At 44.5% G+C, this 21,750-nt stretch overlaps 2 protein-coding genes across 2 annotated transcripts; both read right to left on the reverse strand.

The window, feature by feature from the left end:
- Positions 1-12,807: 12,807 nt before the first annotated feature.
- LOC103848728 lies at positions 12,808-13,575 on the reverse strand. Its single transcript, XM_009125565.1, has one exon. The coding sequence runs from the start codon at positions 13,573-13,575 to the stop codon at positions 12,808-12,810; it is 768 nt and encodes a 255-aa protein (XP_009123813.1).
- Positions 13,576-20,380: 6,805 nt separating this feature from the next.
- Positions 20,381-21,199, reverse strand: LOC103848729. Its single transcript, XM_009125566.2, has one exon. It carries the CDS (start codon positions 21,197-21,199, stop codon positions 20,381-20,383), a length of 819 nt encoding a protein of 272 aa, XP_009123814.2.
- Between the last annotated feature and the right edge of the window lie 551 nt (positions 21,200-21,750).

Consider the following 21,750-nt stretch of genomic DNA (forward strand, 5'->3'; position numbering starts at 1 on the left):
AGTTCTAGTAACCCTAAGACGGCTAAACCTAATTGAGTCGCAGCTCGAAATAACAAAAACGGAAAATTGCCTAAATTGCTCTAAGTGCTAAGTTTGCTCTGAAAAAAGTTCTCTCCATGCTCCTCGCCTAGGACTCCTTATATACTAGCTCCAAGGTCGGTTTACGCTTTTACTCTTCTGTCCTTAAGCCGTCATAGCATAAAAATGGAGATATTCCATTTTTCCCGATCTTCACAATTATCTTCAAAACTTCCGTATTTATCCGCCGAAAGTTGACATTTATCCTTCCTTGTGGACCAAGCATAAACCGTGCTGCAGTTTACGGACTTTTGGTTAAGAAATCGTAAGATGGGCCTCGAGTCGTGTTTTAGGTCCCTTTGGGCCGTCTTCCGACTTGACACGTTTGCTACGATTTCTTTTGATAAAGAACGAACTTTCCGCGGTTTCTAATCCGCGAAGTTTGATCGATGAGTTAGAATAGCGGAAAGCATGGACTGAGCTTGCTATGGTCTTCGGGAGATAGCATTTGAAGGTTTGACGAGAATGCATGGATTGGTATCATATCGATGTTCTCGGAAGAGCTCGGTCGCTACGTAGCGACCGAACTTTGGCTCGAGCCCGGTCGCTACGTAGCGACCGGGCGGGACGAGCGCTCGGTCGCTACGTAGCGACCGAGCCTTGGCTTGAGCTCGGTCGCTACGTAGCATTTGAAGGTTTGACGAGAATGCATGGATTGGTATCATATCGATGTTCTCGGAAGAGCTCGGTCGCTACGTAATCGCTACGTAGCGACCGAGCTTTGGCTCGAGCTCGGTCGCTACGTAGCGACCGAGCGGGACGATCGCTCGGTCGCTCGGTCGCCACGTAGCGACCGAGCTTTGGCTCGAGCTCGGTCGCTACGTAGCGACCGAGTGGGTCGGACGTTCGGTCGCTATGCAGCGGCCGATATCGGCCCGGACTTGGTTGCTACGTAGCGACCGGACGGCGTGTATGCGCGGTAATTACGCAACGACCGAGCTTGGTTTGTTTGGTTTGAATCTTCAAGGATACTTCTTCGTAAAAACTTCGTATTGGTTATATTTTACGAAAATTATATCTTTCTTTTTACTATCTCTTTCGGAAATACGATCTCCGAGGATTTTCGGGTGGTAATTCCGTCGTAACCGTTTTTGACCCCAACAGACTTGGATCCTCATCCTGCAGGTAACTTCTTCTTCTCTTTCACCTACTTTTAGATCTTTTCTTCCTGTTGTTCCTGATATGAGGACTGAGTTGGGTCTCTCTCCAGATTCTTCTTCCGTAGACAGTAGAGTTAGATCTAGTAGATTGAGGGTTGCTCCGACAGAATCTATGGATTCTTCCGATTCTTCTTTGGATTTGACTTTCAAAGCGATAGATCCCAAAGCTATTGTTGCTAGGAGAGCTTCACTGGTAGGAGGAAGCCGATATCCTCCAATTGGCCCACCTTCAGTGATAGGGGCTGAGGAAGTCGTGGTTTGCAGGAAAATATACGAGCTTGCTGAGGATGTTATCATTCGAGTACCTGACCCGGAAGAATGGGTTTCAGATTTCGGCGTGGATGAGGTTCCTGTCTACGAGGGTTACTTCACGTCTGGCTTCAGGGATCAAATTTCTTCTTTGGTGGCTAAGGTATCCGAAACTCTAGAGATTTCCCTAGGTCATCTGAACCCTCCGGCTTGGAGGACGTTAATAGCTCTGCAGAATTTAGGTGATCTCAACGGACTTGTGATTGGGGTAGCTGAGGTCTTGCATTCATACTCTGTCTCCCCTCTAAGTGGCGCAGAGTGGAGATATCACCTTCGTCCTCGAGGCAAGGAACCCCCAGCTAGAGAAGTCCTCAAGAAGGATAGAAAACGGTTTCCGGCCTTTGAGGGAAACTGGATGGATAAATTCGCTTTTATGCATCTCCCGGGATTCTTGTCTATTTGGCGATTGGAGGGTAGGTTAGTTGTAGGAATCAAGGAGATTGTCTAGATATTACGATACTAACAATCTGTTATCTTCTTGATGTAGATTTGCCTCGTGTTGAATGTTCCTTGGGGAAGGATACCATCGAGCAGGTGCTGAAGCTTCCTCGCGAGCGACGTCAGATTCCTTTTCTCGTGAGCAAAGCAGCATTAAAGTGTTGCGGTATTTGCGGTAAGCTTTCCACTTCCTTCCATTCCTCTTCTTTATAGTTGCTGACTTGATTTGCTATCGCGTATTAGGTGAGATGTCAGGATCCAAGGGTGACGAAGCTTTGCCAGAGTACAACAAGGCTCTTGAGGTGATGACTGCAAGGAACGCTGCCCCCAAGCGAGCTGCTCCTACCGAAGATGACGACGAGGTGCAGTTTATTAAGAGTAGCAACCGCCAGGCGGGGTCTGCTGCAGCTCCTTCCTCTTCCAAAATGAAATCCAAGGCGTCGAGCTCTCCTGAAGGCTCTCCCTCTACTCCTTATGACTGGACCACAGTGCTGACCAACCTTAATGCAGAGGTGTTTCCATCGACTCTGGTACTTTTGGCGTCGGAAGAGGATTCTTCCATGGCCATTCTGTCGCTTCAGGGTGACTTGCTTCAGGTAATTCCTCCCATGATTCTCTGATCTTTTTGGTTTTGGCTGCTAATTTGAGGTTATGCGTAGGTGGCGTCTCAATTCACTACAAGAAAACAAAAGATTTACAAGGGTGGTTTTCCTCGTGATTTCGTCGTAAAAGTAGGTTTACAAGGAATTAGCGAGAAAACCCGTTTCGTCGTTAAACATTTGTCATAACGCATATTTCCTCGCTAATTCGTTGTAACATAGCGAGTAAATGATTTCGTCATAAAAACAAAGAATAATGTTTCGTCGTAGAGACCACGTAAAGCTTCCACGTAAGAACGTCGCTAAGTTTCCTCGTAAATACCTTGAAATGAGTTCCTCGTAAAACACACGTAAATAACTCGAAAGTAAATCCTCGTAAAGTACACGTAAATACCTTGAAAGTTTTCCTCGTAAAGAACACGTTTACTTTTTCACGTCATTTCCTTGTAAAGTCTTCCACGTAAAGAAGTCGCAATGTTAGCTACGAATTTACTTTGTTTCATTATTTTACAGAAATATAAAAATATATAATTAAAAATAATTAAAATTATTTAATTTATTAATAAAAATAAAATTCAAAAAAAATTAAAACTAAAAAATTTTATATATAAATAAGTTTTGAATTTATAATACAAGAACCGAATAAAAAAGAACTAAGAGTCGTTCATCGCCCAGTAGAATTCATCACTCCTCCTCGCGACATCCGCCTCGGCATGTGTGTCGGATGATGACTCGCCTGGAATAGGATTTTGTTGTCGCAAGTTCCTCAACAAGGTCTCCCATTCCAGATTTGTGGCCGCTACAACGTCCACGAAGCCCTCGAGTCCACCCACACGAGCTGTGAACGCAGATCGCGTCAAGGTCAACTCGTGATGCAGCTCAGTGGACTCTCTACGCAGCTCATCGGATTCTCTACGCAGCTCAGAGACTTTATCATCCCGTCGCTGACCATAAGACGATGTCGCTCTCGGAACATCGTTGACGGAACCAATCCCCAACGTCCGTCCCTTTTTTTAGGGACAACCTTAAAAGCAAAAAATAAATATTGTTAGTAAAAATTTAAAGTTAAATTAAATGAATAATAAAAAAATTAAAATTTTAGAAAGTGTGGAAAAGGTGACGGGTAATCCGTCGGTGGACTGCTGGGTCAGCTGGGTCTGGCGGTCTTCAACCCGAGCAACCAAGTCGTTGTAGATTTTCTCGGACTTGCCATCTAGAAATACGCCCGCCTTGTTCTTGTGGGTCTTCTCGTAAAGTTCCACAAGAGACGGGAAATGTCCGACCTAAAAAACATTTAAGAAAGTTAGAATATAAAAATATAAAAATATATTTTAAAAACTTTATTTAGTAAAATATTTAATTAACATTTCCAAACGGACACCGGCGTGGGGTTTTTGGCCCGTAGTGTGAAGCATCGGCCCGTTCCCGTGCTCATCGACCGTGTTACGGGAGTTAGAGCAAGACTGGGCGATTATAATGGAATCAGGAAGACGCCAATATCGGATGAGGCCATCCCGCACATCAGTAATCCCCAAGGCCCAATGATATTTTTGCTGTTGGAAAAAATAAGTTAATAATTAGTTTTTTAAATTAAATATATATAAATCATGAAAAAATTAAAGTATATATAATTAGTTAATAGAAACATACAGCGTAAATTTTGAACCACGCCTTTCTGACGTAGTGAGGCGTCTTACTCCAGTTCGGATGTGGCATGGAGAAGTAACCTTTAATCGTGTCGGTTACGTCCGATGCAAGATATCCGTCAACCCCAAACCTGGAAAAAACAAATTTAAAATTTAAAATACATTTTAATGTTATAAAAGAATTTTAAAGGAATTAAAAAAATTAATGTAACATACCACAAAGTTCCGTCCGGTCGGTGGGGTCGATGAGTGGTAAACCTTCTCTGCCTGGCAGCCGGAGAATGTCCTCTATAGTGTACTGCGAGTAAGGAGCACTCAGAGGCACCATCAAATCGGGATGAATTTCGGCGGGCATCGGAGGTGCCATCGGAGGAGGCACAGGAGGAGGCATCGTCGGATGAGCCATCGGGGAAGGCACATGAGGAACCGATGCTGCACTAGAAGAAGGAGCCCGAGAGACTCTCTGAGAAGACTGAGTCTCGGGGACAGTCTCCTGACCCGAAGAACTGGGAGCTGAATAAGACGGGTCTAAACGACTACCCGGCTCACCGAACATCTCTCTGTAATGGACAGTAATTTTGTTCTTTCGAACCTGGAAAAAATTTTAAATTTTAAAAATTAACATCAACAGTATAATTTCCTACATTATCCAACTAATCAACACTAATTAACATAAAATCCGTAAACCTATCTAAATTCCCTATACTAACCACCTAATCTATCCTAACTAAACTAATCAAATTAGAGAGGAATTAGAGAGACTTACCGTTGCTACGAAATAGAGAGGAAGTGGAGAGGAAAGAAAGAGTGAGTGCTTGGGGGTATATATAAGATTACATGTCCTTGTCATTTCCTCGTAAAGTTACGAGGAATTACAAAGACCCACGTTTTATTATACGAGGAAATAGCGAGGAATTACAAAGGCCCGCGTTTATGTTTACGAGTTTTTTACGACGATATATTTTACGTGGAATTGACAAGTCAACTTCTTACGAGGAATTAGAAAGTCCCGCTTTTTTATAAATACCCGCAAATTTCCTTCTCAAACCACACACAAACTCACAAATCACACCCTATCTCAAATAACACACCTCACCAAAATGCTTTTCAAATTAGAAATATTTGAAAAAAAAAAAGAGGAGAAGAAGATATTGAAACTCATGTGGGCGAGACTTACGTAAGTCTCGCCACATGTGATTCCAGTATCTTTCTTCTCTTCTTTTTTTTTCTAGTTTTTATACTACGAGGAATTAGCGAGTCCCACTTTTCTATAAATACCCGCAACTTTCCTTCTCAAACCACACACAAACTCACAAATCAAACAACAAACTCACAATTCCTCACCAAAATGCTTTTCAAATTAGAAATATTTGAAAAAAAAAAGAGGAGAAGAAGATATTGGAACTCATGTGGGCGAGACTTACGTAAGTCTCGCCACATGTGATTCAAGCATCTTTCTTCTCTTATTTTTTTTCTAGTTTTTATACTATGAGGAATTACAAAGGCCCGCATTTTCTCTGTACCAGGTATTTACGACGATTTCATCTTACGTGGAATTAGCGTGCCCTGCTTTTTTTATTTTTTTAAATTTCGTCGTAAGTTTCTCGTTGGCTTACGACTCCTTTACGATGATTTCGTCTTACGTGGAAGCGTGCCCCGCTTTCTTTATTTTTTTTATTTTGTCGTAAGTTCCACGATATTTTACGAGGAATTAATGAGTATTATGTTTAAATCCCTAAAATCCAAAACCCCAAACCCCAAACCCCATCTTCCTTATCTTCTACTTCATATATTCCAAACCCCAAACCCATCTACCCTTGAACCTCAATCTATACTTTCACCTCAATCAATTCTTTCCATTCCAAACCACAGGTCCTTATTCATAAAACAAACTCCCACATTACCTTATTAATAAAACAAACTCTCACATTATCTTATTCATAAAACAAACAACACAAAATCAAATACATCAATCGGATACATCAACATTCTCGTCATTACTAGAAACATCATCATTTTCATTAAACTTGTCTTCAACAGCTTTCGTCTGTGGCATCGTCGGTAAGATCTTTGTACTCATGATTATGTGGATCAATGAGAAGGATGTCATCAATTTCTTGTTCAGGTTCCTCGACTTCATTTATCTGTTCTTCTTGCAATGGTGGTTCTTCTCCACTGATGATTCGTCCTCGAGGTGTAACTTTGATCACGGCTAACCAATTTATACCCGAATCTCTCATCCAAAGGTATGGAAGGAAGCTATCTTGGTCTGCTTGTGAAGCTAAGATGAAAGGCTGAATTTGTTGTACCTTCGTCCACCGTTGACATCAACTACACCGAATTTGTTAGACCGAACACCTCTGTTGACGACGGGGTCGTACCATTCACATTTGAAGAGGACGCATTTCAGCTTCAATATCCCTGGGAATTCGACTTCAATAATCTCCGTCAAGATCCCGTAGAAATATGTTTCCCCTTTCACACATATTCCCTAGTTACTGGTCGCCCGCTGTCTACCATACTCATATGTGCGAAAAGTATAGCCTCGTGTGAAATACATCCGTGATGTGGTGACCTTTACAAGTGGAGATTGAATTACTTCGTGTAAACCACTTAGGATAATCTGCATCGTCGTCATAATCAACCTGCAAAAATAAAGAGAACGTTAAAATACAGATCATGTATGAAAAAAGAGTTTGAGTTAATACCTTATTCCGCAACCACTTAATGAAGTGTTGATCTTTCCTTTTGTCTACGTCACTTGTGGATATACCAGGAAATGTTTCTTCGACTTGAGAAACAAATAGGCTGTAAAATCACATTTTATAGGAATGAATCTCTCGCAATTATATAATTAATTATACGTGTATGTGTTTTGAAGTGTCCATATATGTTACCTTTCAAAATAACGCATCAATGGATCCTCGCAATTGAGTAGAATATAGGTGTGTGCACTATGAGCGTCTTGTTCACTCGACCACCAAACCTCTTTAGACTTCCCACCGAGTCGCCCAATCTGGCTAAAGATGTCTGGAAAACCAGCAACTGCATATGTTGGCGCAACACCACCATCATCATATCTTCTTGGAGCGCTTCTCCGGGTACGTACTTTTGACGCAAAGTAGTACGATGTGAAGTGAGAAACTTCTTCCGTCAAACTTCCAGCAATTATAGAACCTTCAACTTTGGCGAGGTTCTTTGCTTTTCCCTTTAAATATTTCATGGCTCGCTCATACTGATACATCCATCCGTAATGTACAGGTCCACGAAGCAATGCCTCATATGGGAGGTGGACAGCTAGATGCTCCATGACGTCAAAAAATCCGGGAGGAAAGATCTTTTCCAAGTTGCACAATAAGATGGGAATGTTCTCCTGAAGCTGTTCCACAACTTTTTCTTTAAGAGTGCGTGTGCTCAGATCCCTGAAAAAATGCTCCAATGACTTCACTTTTCAACACATATAGAGAGATTTGAAACATACCCATCGGGGAACTTAACTTCTGATGCCACCCAGTTGAACAACACCGACTTTTTTTCTGAAGACAATCTGAATATCGGAACCTGAACTTGTCCATTGCTTTTAATATGTAACTCGCTTCTTGAGCAAATATCTGGCAAGTCCAACCTCGACTTTATGTTGTCTTTAGTCTTCCATGGGACATTCAATATTGTATTCATAATGTTCTAAAAGAAATTCTTCTCTATATGCATCACATCGAGGTTGTGGCGCAGAAGAAGATCCTTCCAATATGGCAAGTCCCAAAATATACTCTTCTTGTGCCAGTTGTGATGAACACCGTAAGAATCATGCATATTACGAGGGACATGACAATTACCACCCCAACGAACTGTTTTGTTAGCTCCATAGTAGTCGATTTGCGCTTCAATTTGTTATCCAGTTAGATATGGAGGAGGAGTGTCTCTCACAACCCTTTTGTGCCTAAACAAATTCTTGTTTCTTCGGTAAGGATGGCCAATGGGAAGAAATCGACGGTGACAATCAAACCAACTTGTCTTCCTACTATTCTTCAGTTGAAACGCATCTGTCGTTTCGTTACAGTATGGACAAGCTAATCTCCCATGTGTAGTCCATCCAGACAACATCCCATAGGCAGGAAAGTCACTTATGGTCCACAAAAGCATCGCTCGCATCATAAAATTCGTCTTCGTTGAACAGTCATACGTCCTCACCCCTGTTGACCACAAATCCTTCAACTCTTTTATCAGTGGTTGTAGGAAAACATCCAGGGACCTTTTGGGATGGTTCAGACAAGGTATTAATATGGTCAAGAATAGCAACTCTTGTTGTATGCACATCTCTGGTGGCAGGTTGTATGGCTTAAGAAAGACTAGCCACAATGAATATTGTCTTCCTGACATTCTGAACGGACTAAATCCATCGGTGCATAATCCGAGATACACATTCCGGCTATTGCTAGCGAAATCCGGATGTACTTTGTTGAAATGTTTCCAGGCTCTTGCATCTGATGGATGAGTCATCTCACCATCTGTTTGAGTATGCTCGGCATGCCATCTCATCTTTCCAGCAGTCTGCTCTGATTGATACAATCTTTTCAATATGTCTGTAATTAGTAGGTACCACATCCTCTGGTATGGTATCCTATTACGTCCCCGTCCTTGCGGCTTGAATCGTGGCTTCTTGCAGAATTGACATTCTTCTAGCTTCTCATCATCTCCCCAATAGATCATGCAGTTGTCGATGTAAACATCTATCATCTCCGAAGGCAACCCAAGACTATAAACCAGTTTTTGAACCTCATAATAAGAATCAGAAGACACATTGTCTTCCGGCAAATACTCTTTAAACAAGTCCGCCCATTCGTTCATGCAACTTTCAGGTAGATTGTGATCAGTTTAAATATTCATCATTCTAGTAGCCAACGAAAATTTAGAGAGACCTTCTCTACAACCACTGTAAAGTGGTTGATTCGCCGCGTTTAACATTTCGTAAAAATTTTTTGCATCTATATTAGGTTCTTCATCTTCATCATGAGCTACGAATGCATCAGCTACCATATCATGAACCCTATCATAATCTACCATCTCCTCCTGATGGTAATTATGTTCATTATGCAAATGATGATCAACCGGTTCTTCCTGAAAATTTCTATTACTACTACTAGCTTCATTCTGATCATAATTAAAACCTTCTCCATGTTGAAACCAGATATAGTAATTTGGCGTGAAACCTCTATTTATTAAATGCTTCCAAACATTTTCACGGTTTGCCAATTTTGAATTGTTGCATTTCCGACAAGGACATAACATCTTACCACTTTATTGGGCGAGCGGTGTTGAATCTGCTTGATGGATAAATGTCTCCACTCCGCAAGGTATTCTTTTGTTACTCTCCGTTAGCATCTCTATGCATATACATCCACTTCCACAACTAGTAAATAGTCCTGGAGCCAGCCATTTTTTTCTTTCACGTTTTTTGTTATTGGTGTGTTTAAAATAATGTTCAAACATCCATATTTATAGGAAATTTTGAATCTGGTAGTTGTAATTTTCCTATGAATTTACGACGAAAATAAATTAGGTGGCCGAAAAAAAAACGTGTGATACCTACAAAGTTGGTGAATTCAAAATTTCCTCGCTAAGTACACGTAAATTATTTCCTCGTAAAGAACACACGAAGTTTACGTCGTATTTACGAGAAAACACTATTTCCTCGTAAAAGCCACGTCACTTTACATCGACTTTACGACAAAACAGTTTTGTCGTTACTGTACGAGGAAATAACGATTATTTTATTTTTCCACGTAAATTCCTCATAAAATCGACGTAAATTTACGAGGATTGTTTTTCTTCGTTAATTTTCCTAGATAAGCTTGTGTTTTCTTGTAGTGATGGCATCATCTTGGGGAGAGGATGGAAGGTGCAGCTTCTACAAAAGTCGCGAGGATGAGGGGAAAAATGCTTCTCTAGCCAAGGACAAGGAGATTAAGGCGTTGAGGCTCAGGATGAAGAACCAAGAGGAAGCAGGGGCGCTGGCGGCAGCAGAGAATGTTTCTTTGAGGAGCCAACTGAAGAGTAGGGAAGAGGAGCTGATCGATCTGAAGGACGCCGCAGAAACCTTTAAGGCTGAGAAGGCCATGGCTGTGAATGGTGCCAAGGTGGTGGCTCGATGGGAGCTGATGCGGGAGTGGCTTAGTGGTCAGACCGATAGCTGGGATCCCGTGACTACCCTAGAGCAGTACAAGACGGTGAAGACCACCGAAGCATAGCTTCTAGGGCTCCTGGCTCCCTCCTTTGAGTATGAGCCTCAAGTCCCCGGTGATGAGGAAGTGAAGAAGACGCCGGAGCCCGCTGCTGATGATCCTCCTGCCAACTGATCTTTCAGAACTATTATCCCCATGAAGGGGTTTATTTCATTTTGTAGTTTCCCTTGATAAGGGTTGAAAACTTTGATCCAGGCCTCTGTGCCTTTATTTTGTTTGTTTCGAACGATGGCCCTGTTGAGGCCTTTTGACTTATGTTATTCCGGATTTGCTTTTGTTTGTTTGCTCGCTTGCCCTTCATCTTCGGGTTCTTTTATCTTCGTATTGCTTCTGTATTGAAGGGATGCAAGATGACCTCGGGGCCTTGAGACTTGACTCATAAATTGTAATCGAAGAAGTGTTGAGCTTAGTGTTAATTGCTAGAGGGTCTCTTACAGGACCTGGGCCGCATGGGCTCTAGATATCATGATTGTTGAAGATCCCGTGGATCTTGGGTGCTTAGATTCCTCGGAACCTTTAGACCCTGAACAGATTAGGTGACCTGGTGGGTCTTCACGTAACTGGATCTCCTCAGGGACACTGAAGTCACTTGGAGAGTTTTGATAAGCTTAGGACCCGAGGGTCGTTTTTAGGGAACCCGTGGGTTCTGGACCCTGAGGCCTTTGAATTTGGACACATGGTCTTTAGATCCTGAAAATTCTTAGGGAACCAATAAGTTCTTGGCCCTGAGGCTTGTCTGAGCCCGAAGTTCTTTCTCAGAACCCGGAATTGAGGTTTTAAAAGGCCTGCATTCTCCCACCCTAGGTGAGGCCAATCTCGGTACTGTTAGGGTATCGCATTCTACCGCTCGGAAGCTGGTCACTATCGAGTTCCCGTGCTGCATGCTGCTTTCTGCAGAAAGCCACTATTAGACTTAGAAGGTGCTGGTGTGGGTGAAAATCCAAGTGCCAGGCTTTGCTACTTTCCACGCCTGGAGAAATAGAATATTATGTGGTGCTCCCGGACTTTTTCACTTGCTCAATGGCAATTATACCTTGTGTCCCCTGTATTATCCTAGCACGTAGCATTTTAATACATGTACTTTCACATTTGTGGTATTTTTGTTTGGGACCCCGATATGCCAGAGGCTATACAGGGGTTTTAGGTAGTATTGACGGCATACTCTTGCTTGCGCAGACCCATTCCTACCTTATATCTCATACCCGTTTTATTTTTTCGTGGTCGTACCACTTATTATTGAGGGTTGCCCAGGCTCGAAGGTCTCTTGGACCTGATCTTGTTTGCCCCTTTAAGTATTATGGCGTTCCTACTACTCATTTATAGTCGGAACTATTTTATTATATAAGCTTTGTCCGTAGACATTTCAGCGTACATAGGAGTAGGAAAACATAATGCTTAAATAATAGATAAAATAATTAACAGAAATCATGGTCCGGAGACTGTACAAGATATCAGCTTGCAAGGTACCCCGGTGGTTAGGCCATGTTTTACCTCTTGTTGCTAGGTGATCTGCAAGGTTTAACATGCTTTTGGGACGAGCATCCATGCTGGAGGGTTCCTCCTTCTCCTGCAGGGTTCTGCCTCCTTCTTGGGTCTAGGGACCATGGTTGAGACTCGTTTCATGCCCGAGCTTTTTGTGTTCGGAGGCCACTTTCTCCTGTTCATAAAGGTTTTCAGCACTTCCATGAAGCGTGTAGTCACATTCATCCACTGGAGCGACCAGGTCTGGAAGTCTCCTGCTTGGCTGAGTGTCTCCGTCCTGCGTCTGCGAGACGTCCTTTGTTCTGGATTCGTCTGATGTACCCTCTGAGGGGGTCTGTTTGAAGTACTTGTGCCCCACTTGTTTATCCACGAGACCACTGGCTGACACTTGATAAGGTTCTCGGTGATTTTGTCTATGTGAGGCGGGGGACGAGAGTCCTGCGAGGGCAAGGTCTTGCGAGCAGGTGCAGCTTTGGAGGGATTCGGGGGAGACCATGCGGAGCGGTCGACATAGGTTCTCTGAAGATTCCTCGGGTTCAGGGTCCGCCTTCTCCGGAACGACCCCCCATTACTTGTGTTATTGACCTCATGTCCCTGAGTTCGCGGGGTCTGAGGTCTTCTCTGTAATTGCTATAAGACTTTGGTCTTCCCCTTCAGGGTGGTTTGGTAGCAAGATCGAGAGTTCTCCTTGTCTACTATAATTATTCTGATGCCCCAGGGTGTAGGGAACTTTATCATCTGTTGAAGGGTTGAAGGGACTGCTCCCATGTCGTGAATCCAGGGTCGTCCCAGGATCATGTTGTATGCCGATTGACAATCTACAACCATGAATTTGGTAGACATGTTGACCCCTTCAGCGTATACTGGGAGGACAACTTCTCCGGCGGTTTTGCTTGATTTCACCGCTGAATCCGATGAGCGGTGTTGCCGTGCGCGTCAGGGTGCTTTCCTCAAGCCCTAGTTTTTGGTATGCCATCTGGAAGATAATGTTGCTGGAGCTGCCATTGTCCACTAATATTCTTTTCACCAAGCAGTTTGCCACGGTGAGAGAGATGACTAGAGCATCATGGTGGGGAGCTAGGATATTCTCTTGCTCCTTAGCTGTGAAGCTTATTTCGTCGGTGCTTAGGACTACATGCTTCGGTTGGGTTGTTTCAAGATTGTGATTAGCGTTGCGGGTGCTTTTCTTTGCGGCTGCGTGGCTCACTCCACTCACTTCTGAGCCTCCAAATATGACATGAATCATCCGATCTTGGCGAGGTGGTGAGGCTGGTGTAGCTCCTTTGGATCTCCCTGGTGTTTCTTTGCCAAGGTGGGCCTTGGCTTTCTCTGAGAGGAATTCTCGGAGATGCCCCTTTTGGAGTAGTTCGTTGACCTCGATCCTCAGGGCGATGCAGTCTTTGGTTTTATGGCCATGATCGTGGTGGAAGTCGCACCAGAGTTCCGTGTTTCGGAACGAGTCAGGTGCCTTCATTTTTGGAGGCCACTTAACCTGTTGGCCCATCTGCCTCAGTGTGTTTACTAGCTCGGGTGTTGATATTGAGAGGTGGGAGATATCATGCCAGGTAGAAACCGACATCCCTTCCTCCTTCTCTTGAGGCCGGTATTGGAACCTGCCCATGTTTCTACTACCAGAGTTCTTGGATCCTTTCTAGGAGGACCTTTCCTCTCGGTCTCCTTGATCTGATCAGGCTAACCTTCGGTCCTGTTTTTGGCTGAGCCTTGGCACAGCTAGCAACGTCTTCCTCCCACTTAACCTGCGCCCAGGCTCGGGACAGCACATCCTCCATGGTTTTGCAGAGGTACATGGTCAATTCTTTGTATAGCCCCCCCATATGGAAGTAGACCTCTCTTGAAGGCAGAGATTGCGGTAGGGATGCTGCATTCGGGGACCGCCACTTTCTGTTGGTTGAAGCGGGCTACGTAATCTCGCTGGGTTCCACCCGATGCTGGAGGATCTCGTAGAGACCATCTGAAGTCTTCTCCAGGCTCCTACAGCTTGCGAATTGCTCCACGAATTTGTCGCTAAGGCTTGCGAAAGAAGATATGGACCCGGTAGGGAGATTAATGTACCATTGCAAGGCGGGTCCGATAAGAGTGGAACCAAAACCTTTGCACATCGTGGCTTCGCAGGACTCTTAGAGAGTGCAACCGCCATCATCCTTTGCTTCTATTGCGCGATATGATCATCGGGGTCGCTAGTACCGTCATACATCTTAATGTTAGGGAAGGAGAACTTTCTAGGCATCTCGACTGAGGCGATTTCCTCCACGAAGGTGGTATCGGCGTACGAATCTGTATTGCTCCTCCGGATTGGAGGGGGGCTACTCCTGGTAGGCGTTCCACCATGGACTGCATGGCGTCTAATCATTTAAAGAAGATCTGCTCCAGATAGGCGGTTATGGAGGACTATGTTGCTGCGGTCCTCTCGGGTGCTTCTTTCTCAAGTTCCGGCTCGGAATCGCTCTCTTCCAGGTCGTGGATTTGAGGATCCTCGGTCCCTTCTCGAGTAGCCCCAGCTGCAGGAGGCGCGTCGGTATTACATTCTCTGGTGCGGGGCCTGTTCAGATTTCCCATAAGCTGGACCCGGGTGTTGAAACGGCACTTCTTGTTGCCTTTCGCGTTGAGGGCTTGGTTCTGTTCCCGGAGGACAGTATTTGCTGACTGAAGCTGGCTTAGTTTCTCGGTGCTTTGGTCCAGCTGTTTGAACTTCTGAAGAGAGGTTGGGATTTTCCCCGGTGGTTTCCCGAGCTCGATGCATGTCGGTGATTTGGCTTTGCAGGCCGTCTATTTGCTTTTGAAACTCAGCTGTCGTTTGAGCAGCTTCAGTTGGTTCGCCGTGCTCATCCACCGCCACCATCATGTAGTTAGATTACTCCCCTCCTTCTAGCGCCAAATTGTTAGGGGATTTTTGTGTAGGCTCTTTGTGAGTACTACGGAACGTTGGACAAGTTGGTAAACCAAGGATATTTGTATGTATTTCGTGAGGATTTAGAGAGGATAATAACGAGATAGGATTCAAGAGATGTATTATTGCCTAGATGAAACAAGAACAAGAGAAGTTACAAAGAAGATCCGATAAACCCTAGTTCTAGCCGTCTACCTTAATCTCTAAGCCTTGGGGGAGTCGATCCTTTGCTTTAGGGTTTTAGTAGTCCTTATATAGTTGTCTAGGAGTCAGTTTAATTAGGTTAAACTCTTCCATATTCGGAAATATGGAAGGTTCTCCTTATCGGAAGTTTTCCATTTCTTGGAAGGGAGCTTGGTTCCAGGGACCGAACTCAGGGTTCCTCTAGCGAGGACCTGGAATGTTCCCTTATCGAGGTCCCGGGGGTCTGGGTTCTGCCTGGAGGCTGGAGGAAATGATACCGGAGTATTTTTTCCCCAACAGATGTGATGTTGGAGATATCGATCGATATGGTTGGTTGTGGATCATTCATGCGAATGGTGTCCAGTTCTTGTTGTAGCAGATCAATTCTCGTGCTCAACCAGTCCACGTTGTTGTTGAGAGGGTTGTATACGTCATTAATCTTCGTGTTGAAGTATGCGATCTCCCATTCATCTTTCTTCTCTGCCAAACCTTCCGGTTCTGCAGGAATCTGGGATGTCTGTGGCTTGACGTCGATCGATGTTGCTTTGTTGGCGTCGATCGATGTTGATGCCGTAGCTTCCTTCTCAAGGCTGTGCTGCATACTCTCAATCTATGTCCTCATCTCTGCCATACTTCTGAAAAGATCATTGTAACCTCTGTCCAAAGGCTGATAAGTCTCATTTACCAATGTCTTTTGAGTTCATCTCCTAACTTTTCCTGAGCTCCACAAATACCAGTCACCATCTCATTGATTTCATCCTTGGTGTAGATCTCTGGTGCCAGTCTTGTAGATGTTAAGGAAGTGGCATGTTCTGGAAGACATATATGACCCTCTCCAAATAAGGATGCTATCTCCAAAATTTTCCTGATGTTGTCCTTGGTAATAGGAATCATCTCACCAGCTGCGCTCCTCGCATGTCCAGACTCGTCTCTGTAGACTCCATATTCGTCTTTATGTTCCCATCTGAACTTTCTAGCTCCATAGCTGTCATAAGCGCGACGTCCACATTCGTAACGTCTATCGATCGATGGTGAAGGTGTCTTATCGATCGACGTTGGTGTTACCCTGTCGAACGATGTAGAATCAACTTTGTCGATCGATGCATGGCTAACAGGTTTGCACGTTTGGTGTGAACCAATTCCTGTTGTGTTTGCTCTTGGATTTCCGTCTGGAACAGCTGGATTATTGTCTGGAATGTTGCATTGCTGCGTAAACATGTTGTCTACTTCATTGGCCAACTGAATAACATCTGCTATGTCCTCTCTGGATACTCGTAGAATCCTTCCATCCATAGCTCTTGCATGGCCATCTTGATCCCTGAAAATACCAATTTCATCAAACAATAGAAAGTCATAATCAATACTCATATTCTTTTTAGTAGATAAAGAAAGTTTAGGTTTAGAATGAGAATCGATCGATGTTGATACTGGTGTATCAATCGATGGTAGACGTTTGTCTGCTGAATTAGGGTTTTTGGATCAAATGCTCTTCCTGGATGTTCCTTCGAATTGGTTTGTGGGAGCATTCATCTTTTCTGCTACTGTTTCGTGAGAAGTAATATGGGGTGCAAAACTCCTTATATAGGTATTGGAAAACCTACTTGGAATTGGAATATTTCCTTTTTCCTTTTCTAAGGCGGCGGATTTAATATCGATCGATGTACCAGCTGTGGTGTCGATCGATGAAGAAGATCGTTTTGCTGGATGAGGGTGGGAATCGACCGATGCTGAGTATATGATGTTTGATCGATGGTGGTGGCGTGTTGTTGAAGGAATCGGTTGAATATCTTTCATCCTGCATAGCAATCTCTGTAGCTCTTTCCTTCCAGTAATCCTCATCATACTCCTTAGTAGGATCCTCATGGATGAAAGAATCACAGTCTCCACTGCAAAACTTTCATGGAATCCATTATCTGCCCAACTGCCTATGGAATAGTCATCTCGTCCGTTCTTGTTGGGTTGTTGAAAGGCAAAGTCTGGATAGTACTGACCTGGTGATGTGAAGTGGTCTACCGGTTGCTTCCGGTCGAGCGACGTGGAATAACGTTCATCGGTCATTGGTGACTCATTGGAATCGATCGATGTGACAGTGTGAGTGTCGATCGATTCCGAGTAGTCGATTTCGTACTTTGCTCCACAATGGCATGCTGCAATGTAGCTAAGATCATTTCCAAGCTCCACGAGGTTGACATGTTCTCTCACAACTCGAACTAGGTCATAGTGGACGTCTGGATCTATCAGTGTCAGACACAATCCGTTGGTGTTCATGTCACATACAGCTCCTACTGTAGCTAGGAAAACTCTTCCAAGCAGAAGTGAAGAGTTCCAGTTAAGCTTGATGTCCAGGACATGAAAATCTACTGGGACAAGGGTATTACCAATCTGTACCTAAAGGTCTCTTATGATGCCTCCTCAGCTCCTTTATGAAAGATCCACGAAGGTGAAAGATTCTGATGAGGGCTCTATTTTCAGACTCAGCTGGTATGCCATAACCTTAGGTAGAATACTGACTGATGCTCCTGTGTCACAAAGTGCATGGGGAAATTCAATACCCTTTACCAGACATGGTATTGCAAACTTCTCAGGATCACTCTTCTTCTTCAATGTGATCATTAGTTTCATCCTTTCCCTAACATGATGTCCTCCTCAGTTTCCTTAGTCTCCCGGAAGAACATCCATAGCCGGTATGTGTAATAAACTTCATCAAAATGTTTCTCCACTGGGATTCTGAGGACTCTCTTAGTGAAACCATCCATCCCCTTATCATTAGCTTCCCTCTTAAGGTGTTTAGGAATCTTCTCCTTCCTTTTCCTTAACACTCTTCCCTCAGTTGCCTCATCAACTTGCATAGGCTCTGGTGTAGTGTCTGAAGGGTTGGGTGTAGGTTCAGGTGAGTTTGCTAAAGGTTTAGGAGGTGGTCTGAGTGCGTTGATTCGGTTATATCAATTGATGGTAATCGCACTCGGTAGGTGAGAGGTGCCCGTCGATCGATGGGAGGTGAGGGGGGGTCGATCGATGTCGGTCTCTCGTTGTCGATCGACAGCTGGCTCATCGGTCGATCGATTTTGACGTAGAAAGGGGAGGGTGGGTGAGGGTATTTTCTGTGAATTCCTCATGAGTCATGATTCGAACTGCACTACACTCCGCAGTCGATTCAGCAGATGACGTCGATCGATGTCTAGAGTAATCCGTCAATCGATCTTCATCCTGGTCTGTCGAGCGATGTGCATCCATTGACATCGGTCGACACCATTGAGATCCGCCAAAACTCATGGATCTTTAAACTTTGAAGTCTCCTTCTCCAAGCTTCTCATACTTCACCACTTGCCAGAAATCATCATCTAGGATTGCATTCACGTGGTGTTTTGCTTTCTCAACTCCTACCTCTCTAGCCAAGGCTTCTTGCCTCTTTAAAGTGTCTCTAGTCTGAGCCACTTGAATTTCAAGCTTCCTCACTTGAGTCCCTAAGGTCTCAATTCTTGTGTTTAGACTGTTGTAGGCAGAATCTATCTTCCCATTGAAATCCACAGTGAGTTGCTGCTTTCCTTCTAGAACTCTGTCAAGCATTGCTTCAATCTTGCTTTCCTAAGTCTGTGGTGGTGGATTCTGGTAGTATGAGTTTCCATAGCCTCTGCTGTTGTTGCTGAAATGTTTCTGAAACTATGAACTCTGGTTATTCCTCTGACCATTGCCATAGGAGTTTCTGTTTCCACCCTGGTTTCCAGATCTATGAAATTCAGTACCTCCAATGTAGTTCACATCTTCTTCTCCTTCCATGACTACAGCTACTTCTCCTTTAGCTGAGCAGACCTGTTTCCTAAGAAGCTCATAAACCACATGTAACTTTGCTCTAACTTCGTCCATCTGCTCCTTTCCTAGGGATGCAGCAAACTTCTTCCTTTCAAAGTCAGTGTACTTGGTGCTGCTGCTGTTTGCTAGATTTTCTATCAGTCTCATAGCTTCCACCGGATTCCTGGTGTTGAAGTTTCCCTCGCTAGCTGTATCAAGAGCCATCTGATACCTCAAGGCGATACCTCTGAAGAAAGTGCTCAGCAATTTGCACTTCATTGAATCCATGGTGTGAACAGTCTCGCTGGAAGAACTTGAATCTGATCCACGCATCTTTGAAAGACTCTCCAGTCTCCTGCGCGAATGTAGCAATTTTGCTCCTCAAGTCTTCAGCGCGCGCCTCATCAAAGAAGTTTCGCAAGAAAGCATTGTTGATGTCGGCCCAGGATTTTAGAGATCTTTTGGGTAGCTGCCAGTGCATCGCTTCTCCAGTCAGAGTATACTTGAAGAGCTTGCACAATAGGTAGTCCTCAGGGACTCCATCCATACGAATAGCAGTGATAAGATCCTCAAACCTCTCCATATGGTCCATAGGATGCTCGTACGGTAACCCAGAGTAGGGTAGCTGCGACACGAGTGTGTAGTACTGAGGCTTCAGCTCGAAATTCTCCTTCTGAATCTCTGGAAGGCGAGTAGCTGATCTGTTGGTTTAGTACTCGTCTGGACGATTGTAGTCGGCCAGTGCCTTTGGTGGAGCAGCCTCTTTTACAGGTTGAGCAGCTCCTCTAGCATCAGCATCAGAGATTACATTCCCCTGAGAGTCTAGTTTCTGACATGTTGCATTATGCAGATGACCATCCTGGTCATACAGGTCTCCATTCTCATCCTGTCTAAGAATAACAATCGCAACCATGTTTCGGGACTGAAGATCGATCGATGTACGCGGTGTAGAATCGATCGATGTCGAACGAGGTAGATCGGTCGACGATGAAGGTCGGGTGTCGGTCGATGGGTGGGTGCAAGAATCAGTCGACGTAAAATCTGCTACGTCGATCGATGTGGAACGTTGATCTTTTCGGATCGTGCGTTCCAGGTGAGCAGGATCTTCTAAGAATAACAGGTGTTTTTTCTTGTTGCTTCCGGTACTGCTGGGCATGCACCTTAAAAGACAAGAAAAATTTTTGTGTCAGAATGGGGGTAAAGAAAAAGAAAAGAATTATTAACCACTAAATCTAATGGTGATCAAAGCTCCCCGGCAACAGCGGCAAATTTTATACCACTCAAATTACCCTAAGGAGTGAATTACTCTCTCAAATAAGAGGTTCAATTGTAGTACTTAGGGATCGAATCCACAAGAAGCTAGGGAACCAATTAAATCTAGTTAAATTATTAATTCTAAGTGTTTGTTGTTTTATGGTTTAAATGTAAATAGCAATCCTAAGTACTAAGATCATGTCGTGGATCTAGGGTAGTCATAAGATCATGTTTTAAGGGTCGAAGGGACTGCTCCCATGTCGTGGATCTAGGGTAGTCATAAGATCATGTTTTATGCCGATTGGCAATCTACGACCAAGAATTTGGTGGACATGTTGACTCCTTCAGCGTATACTGGGAGGATAACCTCTCCGGCAGTTTGCTTGACCTCGCCGCTGAACCCGATGAGTGGGGTTACCTTGCATGTCAGGGAGCTCTCCTCCAGCCCTAGATCTTGGTACGCCATCTGGAAGATAATGTTGCTGGAGCTGCCGTTGTCTACTAGTATTATTTTTACCAAGCAGTTTGCTACGGTGAGAGAGATAACTAGAGCATCATGGTGGGGAGCTAGGATCTTCTCTTGCTCCTTAGCTGTGAAGCTTATCTCGTCGGTGCCTAGAAGTAGGCGCTTTGGTTGGCTCGTTTCCAGACCATGCTTAACGTTTCGGCTGATTTTCTTTGCGGCTGCGTGGCTCACTCCGCTTACTTCTGAGCCTCCGGATATGACATGGATCACCCGATTTTGGCGACGTGGTGAGGTTGGTGCAGCTTCTTTGGATCTCCCTGCTATCTCTTTGCTGAGGTGGGCCTTGGATTTCTCTGAGAGGAATTCTCGGAGATGCCCTTTTTGGAGTAGTTCGTTGACCTTGATCCTCAAGGCGATGCAATCTTCGGTTTTGTGGCCATGATCGCGATGGAAGTTGCACCAGAGTTCCGGGTTCCGGAACGAGTTAGGTGCTGTCATCTTTGGAGGCCACTTGACCTGTTGGCCCATCTGTCTCTGTGCAATGACTAGCTTGGGTGTTGATATTGAGAGATGGGAGATATCTGGCCAGGTAGATACCGACATCCCTTCTTCTTTCTCTTGCGGCCGGTACTGGAACCTGCCCATGTTTCTACTACCAGCGTTCTTGGATCCTTTTGAGGATCTTTCCTCTCGGTCTCCTCGATCTGATCAGGCTGACCTTTGGTCCTGCTTTGGTTGAGCCTTGGCACGGCTACCAACATCTTCCTCCCACTTCACCTGCGCCCAGGCTCGCGACAACACATCTTCCATGGTCTTGCAAGGGTACATGGTCAACTCTTTGTATAGCCCCCCATCTGAAAGCAGACCTCTCTTGAAGGCAGAGATCGCGGGAGGGATGCTGAATTCGGGGACCGCCACTTTCTCCTGGTTGAAGCGGGCTATGTAGTTTCACAGGGGTGTTCCACTCGATGCTGGAGGACTCGTAGAGAGCATCTGAAGTCATCTCCAGGCTTCTACTACTTGCGAATTGCTCCACGAATTTGTCGCTCAGGCCTGCGAAGGAAGATATGGACCTGGTAGCAAGATTGATGTACCATTGCAAGGCAGGTCCGATCAGAGTGGAACCGAACCCTTTGCATATCGTGGCTTCGCGGGACTCCTTAGGGAGTGCAACCACCAAAATCCTTTGCTTGTAC

This window comes from Brassica rapa, chromosome A09 (genome assembly GCF_000309985.2).
Source record: "Brassica rapa cultivar Chiifu-401-42 chromosome A09, CAAS_Brap_v3.01, whole genome shotgun sequence".
Classification (NCBI taxonomy): Eukaryota; Viridiplantae; Streptophyta; class Magnoliopsida; order Brassicales; family Brassicaceae; genus Brassica; species Brassica rapa.

Coding starts and splice junctions, on each gene's coding strand:
- LOC103848728 (XM_009125565.1), bottom strand. CDS start 13,575: ATGGGCAGGTTCCAATACCGGCCTCAAGAGAAGGAGGAAGGGATGTCG.
- LOC103848729 (XM_009125566.2), bottom strand. CDS start 21,199: ATGGGCAGGTTCCAGTACCGGCCGCAAGAGAAAGAAGAAGGGATGTCG.